Here is a 9,941-nt window from a genome sequence, read left to right as displayed (position 1 = left end):
GCAGTAACGGTAGCTAAGTTGTAGCTAGCAATTTAACATTGGTTGGTAAATAGAGGCTGTTTTACCAGTAATTTAATTTACGATGTATGCTAAAGGGACGTTGCCAATATGTAGATAGTTATTAATGAATATAGGTTTGATAACCTGCACACATGGTCTCATAACTGTATTTGCATAAAAGGTCGAAGAAAAGTATCATATTTAAGAAATTGTATTTAAAAACTAACCCTGTCTCGATGCATATTCCGTCTTGGAAACAGTTGGGATTTCATAAGTGGAAAGTGTAACACAGGCTTCTAAGTCACATTACCGGCTATCACAGTCACGTTGTTTATTCTGTAACTTAGTAAAAGGCTAATTATGAGTCCTCCTGCTTTGCTAATCCTTTGTGCCTTGTCTGTTCAACAGGACCTGCTCAGACAGCAGCTAATGGAGAGACTTCTCACCAAACTGCAGTCTGCCATAAATCAGCAGCCATTAAATGTTGATTATTTGGAGTTCCTGACTCGCCATGAGCTCATTCTGTTCGAATCGTTCTCTGAACAGATAGGCAGTGTATCAGAGATTACTGAAGCACTACAAAACCTACATCATGTTGTCCAGAGGGAAATTTGTGCCAGCTCCATGCCCATAGTGGAACACGAGACAGAAGTTGGTCCAGGATCTGGACACCCCAAAATCGTGATAGAAAGAGAAAAACTACAGAATTTGCTTGACACACATCTGCCAGTTTCCTGCATTGCAAAATGCCTTGGGGTGTCGAGAAGAACAATATACAGAAGGATGCAAGCATTTGGCTTCTCTGTAAGAGGAACCTACAGCACAATGGCTGACCAAGAGCTTGACGACATAATCTCGGCCATTAAAACTCAGATGCCAAATGCTGGTTATAGGATGGTTCAAGGCCATTTGGTTTCAATGGGACTCCGCGTACAATGGTGGAGAATGATGGCATCCATGCATCGTGTTGATGCTGCAGGGATCTTTTTAAGGATCACAGAACTAGGGTGTGTTGTGCGAAGAAGTTATTCTGTGCGTGGCCCTCTCTCCTTGGTCCACATTGACACAAATCACAAACTGATAAGGTAAACAGATTTTTGGTTGATGGATCCATGTTAAAAAATATTCACAAGAACAGCCTGTATATTGAAACTTTTTCCCTTTTTAAACAGGTACAATATTGTCATCTTTGGAGGAGTGGATGGTTACTCAAGGAAGGTAACTTGTGTGTTATTTCTTAATGATAATGTTATCACTTTGCTTAGTCCACACAGGGACATGGCTAACTGAGGTACAAGCTCATAATCAGCTATTTTTTACCATTGTAGGTTTGAACAAATTGTGTATATTTATCTCCAATTCCTTTGAAGAAAAACAAAAAACTGCCAACATTCTGTGAAAAGACGCTATGCAAGTCCTTCGCTTAGCTGTGAACAGAATAATTGCATTGGCCAGCAGAGGTCAGAATGGCATTCCTGTTTGAATCAAATAGTTATCACATCTGAATAAACTTCTAAAAACAAATCACCTTTAAGGAGCAATGACAATTTTATTATAGTTATTGCCAACTTGCATCTGCATTCCTCCCTTACAGCAGTTATTAATTCAAATGCAGCTGTACACTTCCATATTTCAGATAAACATTGTCTTTGCTTAACTTACCTCAGTCAGATGAAGTGTTAACTTAGTTGCATTTCAGGTGTAACATATGTAGTATATTGGTATGCAAGAACAATAAGAAAAATAATTTATAAAAATTCCAAATGCTGTAGGAGGATCTGTTACTATACCACACATTGAGTATGTAGGACCTGCCTGTATTCTTTTCATAGTATAATATAAACATTAAGGTACTGCACAATACTCTTGTGGCTGGTTTTAGAGCTCTTAAAGTTCATGTCAATTTTCCCATTATTCATCCCAGATCTTCTACTTGGAAGGTGCAACAAGAAACAGAGCATCAACTGCATTCTCATTCTTCCTGAGGTCAACCCAGCTTTATGGATTACCATCAAGGTATTATGCCCTTACAAAACAAACTTGTATTAGGAGCAGTGCCAGTTTTTGTAATTTTGAATTGTATTCTCGCAATGATAAATGTAATTTCATTAACTGAGGTAAAAGTTGACCCTGTGGAATCTCATTCAAATTATTTTCATCTTAGGGTCAGGGGGGATCAGGTGGTTGAGAATGTGGACATCGCATACTTCATGTTTGCCACAAAGGGAACAGGAAGAGCCAGCTTCATCTCTGGAAAAAGCGTCCACAATCAGAGGTTAGTTGTTTACAGTCTTGAAATATTATTTTACTGCATAATCAGTAGTTCTTCTTGCAGCTTGGTTGTCAAATGAAATTTAATTTGTTTTATAAATCCAAGTCAACCAACTCTATTTCATTCCAGGATAGAGCGGCTTTGGCGTGATGTCTGGGTTGCAGTCACTAGCAAGTACCATGATGTTCTTCACTCACTGGAAGAAGATGGCCTGCTTGACATCTCTGATGTGGTTCACCTCTTTGGTGTGCACTACATCTTTCTCCCTCGAGTGCAAGCAGACCTTGCCACCTTCACTGGAGGATGGAATCATCGTCCTCTACGGACAGAAGGAAGTCTCACTCCTGAACAGCTGTGGTGTATGGGACATCTTCAGGATTTAGATGAAGGGGAGAGACTTGAGGTACACCATTAGAAAACTACAGTCTTTCCTTATGACATGATTAAAACTTGAACTGAATTAAGTTGTAGAAATCCTTGTTTTTCTTTCATTTACTCTTACAAACTATTATGCCTTTAAGTAATGAAGCAAAGTGTATTACAACAGCCAGAAATTAAAATTTCTTTAATTGCAATTCAAGTAAAAACAAATGCAGCTTTATGTTACAACTTCATGTTTATTTTTGACAGTAACAATTTTACAAATTCTTCACCTGTCAATTTTTTTTGGGGGGGGGGGTGTGTAGGAACTCCAAGACCCAGGGATTGACTGGGAGAGTGCCATACTTCGAGAAGACACCAACGGTACAGTTGTGGTTCCTGAAATCTTGTGCCCACTTGAGGATGAAACCCTGCAACATCTTCAGAGAACTATTGACCCTCTTGAACATTCTGAGTCACATGGTCTGCCGGCCACTCTGTGGAATCCACCACCATATCTAACAGCTTCCCTCATGATTCTTTTGAAGTCAGTGTAAGTGCTAAGATGCTGTACTGGAAAAGTCACAGTCTGGGTGCAGGCACTCACAATTGGGTAACAAACAGAATGATCTCCTAGCCGCTCCCTGCATTCGTGTTCAAAGTTGCATGTTATCTTGAAATGTCTCTTTTCATCAGGGAGGATGGGGATGTGGGATTGCCCTGTAATCCACTGGAGCACGTGATGGACTGAGAGAGGCTTTGTCCCACCAGTTGCATCAGCAGTCACCTCATCTGTGATGGGTATTTTTTCACATAACAAAAATAAAGAAAAAGTGTTAACCAATTTTCTTTGAAGAAATGACCAAGTGCTTTTTACAGTAAATTTATAACAAAACTTTCAAAATAGGATTTATGTATATACACTGTAGATTATTTATTAACTGACATTTCAATCTCCTGCAAGAAATCTTGGAGGAAGTTGATAATCTTCCTCTCAGTTCTCTCCTTAGATGTCCCCTTTTCACTAAAATGTGGTTGGCAGTTCATCATAATGAAATCAGCATCAGGCTAGAAGGAGAGTGCAGATTTAGTTGAATATTTTTCAAATGTTTAACTAACATAGGCTACACACTTTTAAGGTAATGTAGAATAAAAAACACAACTGAACAAGGACAGTGTATGAATAAAACAAGTGGCAGTTAAAATCCATACTTTGATGATCTCCCCAGGAACAAACAGGGAGCGGCAAGCTTCAGGGTTTCCACCCATCTGGTCAACCAGGCCATACAGTTTCATGCCCTTTTGAAGTTGCTGCAGCATTGGAATCAGTCTTGTTGTAGAATGCAAGACAATTGCTCTTTAAAGAAAAGCACACAAAAATGAATCACTGATTTGAAAAGTTAACATTTTAAATTGAACAATTTTAAAATTGATCTTTAAAACAATTACCGAATGATTCCGTCTTTGCTGTCCATTTTGATCAGGCTTGTGTATCCACAGCTTACAATTTCATCGGCGCACAACATAAGAGACTGGGAGTCTGCCGCATCCTGAACCTGAAAAAGTGCAACATTAAAAAAAAAAAGCACAAAAAACAATTAAAAAGGAAGATCAATTTCATACCCAAAAATGTTAGAGTTCAGAGTGTTCACCTTGCTGATGAGTAGACATGATTCTGGATCTGACACATCCTCTAGAGACAGAGCATTGAAGTCCACCTCTCCTGTGCAGAGAAAGTTGTAGCACCACTCTTTCAAAAAAGCTGGTGGTGGGCCACCTTGTGCAAGGCTGACTGCCATTATTTCACCAACAACTCTGTGTGGAAGGTAGAAAAAAAGTCTCATTAAAACTTCTTGCATGGGAAAAAAAGAAGAATTGTAAAAAAAATAAATAAAAAAATATCAACCTGAAGTTGTCATTATCAAGGTCTGTCAAAGAGTACATGGGATTTTTACCATGGCTCCCAGTTCCTTCAAAGAATCTGTTTTCAATACCTGAAATCATATCTAAGACATAAAAGCAGATTCCAGTTAGAGCAATGGGCTGGTTTTGTTTCATATCAGAAAAAAACAGTTGAACGACAAACTTACCAGTCAAAAACTCTTTTCTGAGGGCTCCTGTATCAATGCCTGCCTCTCCTATATAGACCACCTTAAGAGCACTGACAGGAGTTGCAGATTTTTTCCTTTTCCACTGGAGGATGCCCCGGTCTGGAAGGTCGTCTCTGTCCACACACAATTTAAATTCTGTTGTGGTGTCAACTTGGTGTTGAAGGAAGCACAATACATCCTCCACACTTAGAATAGAAGACAGAAGAAAAGTAAGATTATTAATTTTACATATTTGATGTGAACTCATGCAAGTGTCATCTAAATAAAACTTACTGCTTTGGACTTAGACTTAGACTTAGACTCAACTTTATTGATCCCTTTGGGATGACTCCCTCTGGGAAATTCAGTCTCCAGCAGCTTATACAGTACAATACAATAAGAAAGAATCAGCACACAGAGGGTAAAAAATAAAGATCAAAATATATATATCTATCGATATATATATATATATATAAAAAAGTACAAAATTAGATAACAAAATATATAAAATATACACTCTTAGAAAATGTACAAGTAAACAGTGGGTAATAGTTCAATTAAACTAAATTAGGTTATTGCACTGTGGTATTAGGTTATTGCACTGTGGTGAGAGATTATTGCACATTGACAGATTTTTATTGCACATATGACCCTTTGAGAATACTTTGGTTTGAATACTGGAGTTTGAGCTGGCTTGGACTGTAGTCATTTGCTGCAGAGCTCTGTGCACTATCAAAGCTGTACAGGAATAAATATTCCTTATTATACACCAACCAATACATAGGTATACATGTACATTAATCTATTAAAAAATGTTTATTGTACAAAGCAGATTACCTCTCTCCACATCGGCTAGCATGGAATGTGATCTCATCCTCTGGGAATTCTTTGGTGCAAATTGGACATACTACCTGAAATTAGAAAACAAAAGTTGCTCTGTTAAAAACAGATTATTACTGCAACAATTAAATCTTAAGTGATTATGGATTTTAATTATGTTCTACATTTACCTTGCTCCACAGATTTGCCTCAGTCTCCGCAATACTTAACTCATCAGAGGACTGCAGATTTACAAAACATCCATTGTAATAAACAATTAATATATTTTCTTAAGGTTATTTGACAAATACAAAAAAATAAAAATTGTACTCTAACCTCATCACCTGTCTCATCAGGGGACAGTTTTCCCTTACATGTCTTAACATGTACAGCAAGCATCTGCAACGGCATCACCTCATTACACTGGTAACATGTCTTTTTTGGCATTTTTGAAAAGTGCTGTGAGTCAGGAGGCAGGGGAGAGGTGTCTAATGTCTCCTGAAGAGGTACTATGTAAAAAGTGGCTTTGCCACCTGCTGACACAGCTCGAAGAGCTTTGACAGAGTGCCCCTCTGCTTCTGGTGGAATGACTGTAAGCTTTCGCCGACCACTGCCACCTGTATTTCAAAAAAGGGGGAGTAACATGCTTAAACTATTTTGTTATTTTTTGTAACAAATATTATATATATATAGAATATATTTTGTAGGTATGCAATTGGTTACAGCATGTTATCAAAGCACCATGGGGGTTTATGTATGGAAAAAATAAAAAGGAAAGTAGTATCTAGTAAACACACAATATAAAAACAACAAAATTATCTACATTTTACTGACCTGTTGCCTTATGCAAAAGCCATCCTCCACGAAGATCCTCCATTTTTGGAAATGTGTCAGCCAGGAGCTTTGAAATCTTTGTTTAAAAAAGGGGGGGAAGGAGAGGGTGAGAAAGAAAAAAAGCATTGACATAGTCTCAAGACTTAGGGTGAAGTATGTCTTACAAGAACTTTAAGGGTAATTCAAACAACTGGACTGTGTACCTCGGTGTGGTCACCATCTTCAGGGAGAGACACTGTTTGTCTTCCCATGCCTGCCTGGAGAAGTTCAAGCTCCTCAATTGGCAATGGTGTGTGCGATGTATTTTTTGGCAGCAGATAAAAATTGAGAGCAGTTGGCTTACTGGTGACTTTAACAAGATGCTTGGTGGCAGTCAAACACCTCTTTTTACCCCTACTGAAAGTGGATTTGAAATATCCCTGAAAGGATCTGATTTAAAATGTAGTATTATAGAAGTATAATAACAATCAAGAGATGCATTACATTGAAAATACTTATCATTATGATTTTCATCGATATTAAATTTGGCTTTTGATCTGAAATTAGTGGAAATTATCAATTAAGTTTTAATTTCACTGAAAAAAAACATTGAAATCAAAATAATGTGACATTTGCTGTGGTCAGTCCTAACATACATTTCTTACATCTAGAGAGCAAATTTTCTAAGTCAGGGCATCACTACAGCACTTTTTATATTGCTGTTTGTCAGACAATTTACCTTTATTTAATAATGGCATCCTTTGCTAATTCAATAGTGCACTCAGCCATTTTTATAATATTTAGATTGATTATATAAGCCAATATCAATTTACAAAAATGAAATTATAAATCAAATGCCTGTCTGAAGGGGAAACAATATGCATATGTGAATTTAATCTTAGTGATTAAACAGATGGGGCATACCAAAGTGCATATAGTAGGTGGACCTTTAACAAGAATATATTATGCCAATATTTTTAAAACAAGTAAATTAAAACGTGTTTAAATAACAAACCTTGTCATTTCTTGCTGTACAGTCACATTCCGAGGGGCCGGCCGTTGTCCCGTCTCTGGCGTCCTTGCTGAGCCGTTCGTGCCCATGGTGTTAAGCAGCAAAGACAGATTTCTGGCGGCTGACTCAACTGCACCATGGCCCTAAATCAAATCAAGATGTGACATTAACATTTCAGTTAAACTGGAAACAACTGGCCTTAAATGTAACTTACTGTTTTCTGCTAACGTTAGACAAAATAGTTATACTTAGGTAGCCTACTTTTATAACCTCAGCTGTTAGCTAAGATAGCCTATACAACTATAGATATGCCTATACTATATATATAGATTTCATCAAAAGCATCACAAAAAATAATGTGATATAACAAAACTAGCTATAAATGAGTGACTCACCTGACGCTGTGGCGTATCGCTGCTGTTTTCATCAGTTTCTGCCATGTCCATGACCATGCCTTTCCGGTAGCTAGCTACCTAGCGCTCTTTACTCTGATGTTGTAATTGGAGGCGGAAGAGCCAATCAGAGTTGACCTTCTCTGACTCCCGATTGGTTGGTTTTGTGGCACCTTGTAACGCTGTGTCAGGTTGAGCGAGCGTACCATAGAACGTACAGACAAAGTTGAGCGCGCGGAGTGAAGAGGTTGAGAGAGAGAGAGACAATGTGAGCGAGGGGGCAGCGGCCTGTCAGCGCTCTGAGCAAGATTCTGTGAGCGGACACGTGAGGAAAGTCGAGGGAGAGGGGTTGTTATTGCACACTTATATGGATAATAGCGAACATAAAAAATAATTAATTGAGCGCACTATTGATATTTGTTTGCTCAAATTTCGCTATTTTTCGCTTGCCTATAACTTCTCTACAAAACATTATTTAAAGTTCTCGCGAAACAAATGATTTTGCACTCGAAATCACCCACTGATCGCTCAGGAATTAGGCACAAATATAACGCCATAGAGAACAGGAGGCTCGCCTCTTTTTACTGTGAGACGCGCGGTTCTCGGCCAGAATACACGGTGAAAATGATTGTGATGAGTCCTATTGACCTCTGACAGCAATATAAGCATCTCTTCCTGTAGTAAAAGTCACAGACGTGGAGAGTAAAGCGGGTCAAAACTTCCGGTATATTTTCAAAGTAAAAGCCCTTTCTCTCTGACTCCCCTCGTTTGTAATAAGTCAGTCAGTCAGTCAGTCAGTCTCTCAGTCAGTCACTCAGTCAGTCAGTCAGTGTCTCAGTCAGTCAGTCAGTCAGTCAGTCTCTCAGTCAGTCAGTCAGTCAGTCAGTCTCTCAGTCAGTCAGTCAGTCTCTCAGTCAGTCAGTCAGTCAGCCTCTCAGTCAGTCAGTCAGTCAGTCAGTCAGTCAGTCAGTCAGTCAGTCTCTCAGTCAGTCAGTCAGTCAGTCTCTCAGTCAGTCAGTCAGTCAGTCAGTCAGTCAGTCAGTGTCTCAGTCAGTCAGTCAGTCTCTCAGTCAGTCAGTCAGTCAGCCTCTCAGTCAGTCAGTCAGTCTCTCAGTCAGTCAGTCAGTCAGTCAGTCTCTCAGTCAGTCAGTCAGTCTCTCAGTCAGTCAGTCAGTCAGCCTCTCAGTCAGTCAGTCAGTCAGTCAGTCAGTCAGTCAGTCAGGCAGTCAGTCTCTCAGTCAGTCAGTCAGTCAGTCTCTCAGTCAGTCAGTCAGTCAGTCAGTCAGTCAGTCTCTCAGTCAGTCAGTCAGTCAGTCAGTCAGTCAGTCAGTCAGTCTCTCAGTCAGTCAGTCAGTCAGTCAGTCAGTCAGTCAGTCAGTGTCTCAGTCAGTCAGTCAGTCTCTCAGTCAGTCAGTCAGTCAGTCAGTCTCTCAGTCAGTCAGTCAGTCAGTCAGTCAGTCTCTCAGTCAGTCAGTCAGTCAGTCAGTCAGTCAGTCAGTCAGTCAGTCAGTCAGTCTCTCAGTCAGTCAGTCAGTCAGTCAGTCTCTCAGTCAGTCAGTCAGTCAGTCAGTCTCTCAGTTAGTCAGTCAGTCAGTCAGTCAGTCAGTCTCTCAGTCAGTCTCTCAGTCAGTCAGTCAGTCAGTCAGTCTCTCAGTCAGTCAGTCAGCCTCTCAGTCAGTCAGTCAGTCAGTCAGTCTCTCAGTCAGTCAGTCTCTCAGTCTCTCAGTCAGTCAGTCAGTCAGTCTCTCAGTCAGTCAGTCAGTCAGTCAGTCAGTCTCTCAGTCAGTCAGTCAGTCAGTCAGTCAGTCAGTCAGTCAGTCTCTCAGTCAGTCAGTCAGCCTCTCAGTCAGTCAGTCAGTCAGTCAGTCAGTCAGTCAGTCAGTCTCTCAGTCAGTCAGTCTCTCAGTCAGTCAGTCAGTCAGTCAGTCTCTCAGTCAGTCTGTCAGTCAGTCAGTCTCTCAGTCAGTCAGTCAGTCAGTCAGTCAGTCAGTCAGTCTCTCAGTCAGTCAGTCAGTCAGTCAGTCTCTCAGTCAGTCAGTCAGTCAGTCAGTCAGTCTCTCAGTCAGTCTCTCAGTCAGTCAGTCAGTCAGTCAGTCTCTCAGTCAGTCAGTCAGTCAGTCAGCCTCTCAGTCAGTCAGTCAGCCTCTCAGTCAGTCAGTCAGTCAGTCTCTCAGTCAGTCAGT

The 9,941-nt window shown here is 39.9% G+C and overlaps 1 protein-coding gene across 1 annotated transcript; it reads right to left on the bottom strand.

The window, feature by feature from the left end:
* Positions 1 to 2,465: 2,465 nt before the first annotated feature.
* LOC138592955 (G2/M phase-specific E3 ubiquitin-protein ligase-like) lies at positions 2,466 to 7,818 on the bottom strand. Its single transcript, XM_069663839.1, has 8 exons — positions 7,762 to 7,818; positions 7,370 to 7,509; positions 4,723 to 4,928; positions 4,539 to 4,638; positions 4,285 to 4,447; positions 4,082 to 4,188; positions 3,845 to 3,989; positions 2,466 to 2,591 (listed from the first exon to the last, which is right to left on the bottom strand). The coding sequence occupies exons 1-8, from the start codon at positions 7,816 to 7,818 to the stop codon at positions 2,466 to 2,468; spliced, it is 1,044 nt and encodes a 347-aa protein (XP_069519940.1).
* Between the last annotated feature and the right edge of the window lie 2,123 nt (positions 7,819 to 9,941).

The sequence above is a fragment of the Semicossyphus pulcher genome, unplaced genomic scaffold, assembly GCF_022749685.1.
Source record: "Semicossyphus pulcher isolate SPU_LCO1_2020_fin unplaced genomic scaffold, fSemPul1.0.p SCAF_1, whole genome shotgun sequence".
Classification (NCBI taxonomy): Eukaryota; Metazoa; Chordata; class Actinopteri; order Labriformes; family Labridae; genus Semicossyphus; species Semicossyphus pulcher.
The sequence above is the reverse complement of the archived record's forward strand: the minus strand, read 5'-3'. Positions and strand labels throughout refer to the sequence as shown.

Bases quoted from the DNA above. Each gene is read 5' to 3' on its own strand.
- LOC138592955 (XM_069663839.1), bottom strand. From the start codon at position 7,818: ATGGTCATGGACATGGCAGAAACTGATGAAAACAGCAGCGATACGCCA. The intron at 4,448-4,538 runs GTTGATATTTTT...CCTTCCACACAG, and splicing joins CTTGATAATGACAACTTCAG to AGTTGTTGGTGAAATAATGG. The intron at 4,189-4,284 runs GTGAACACTCTG...GCACTTTTTCAG, and splicing joins CATGTCTACTCATCAGCAAG to GTTCAGGATGCGGCAGACTC.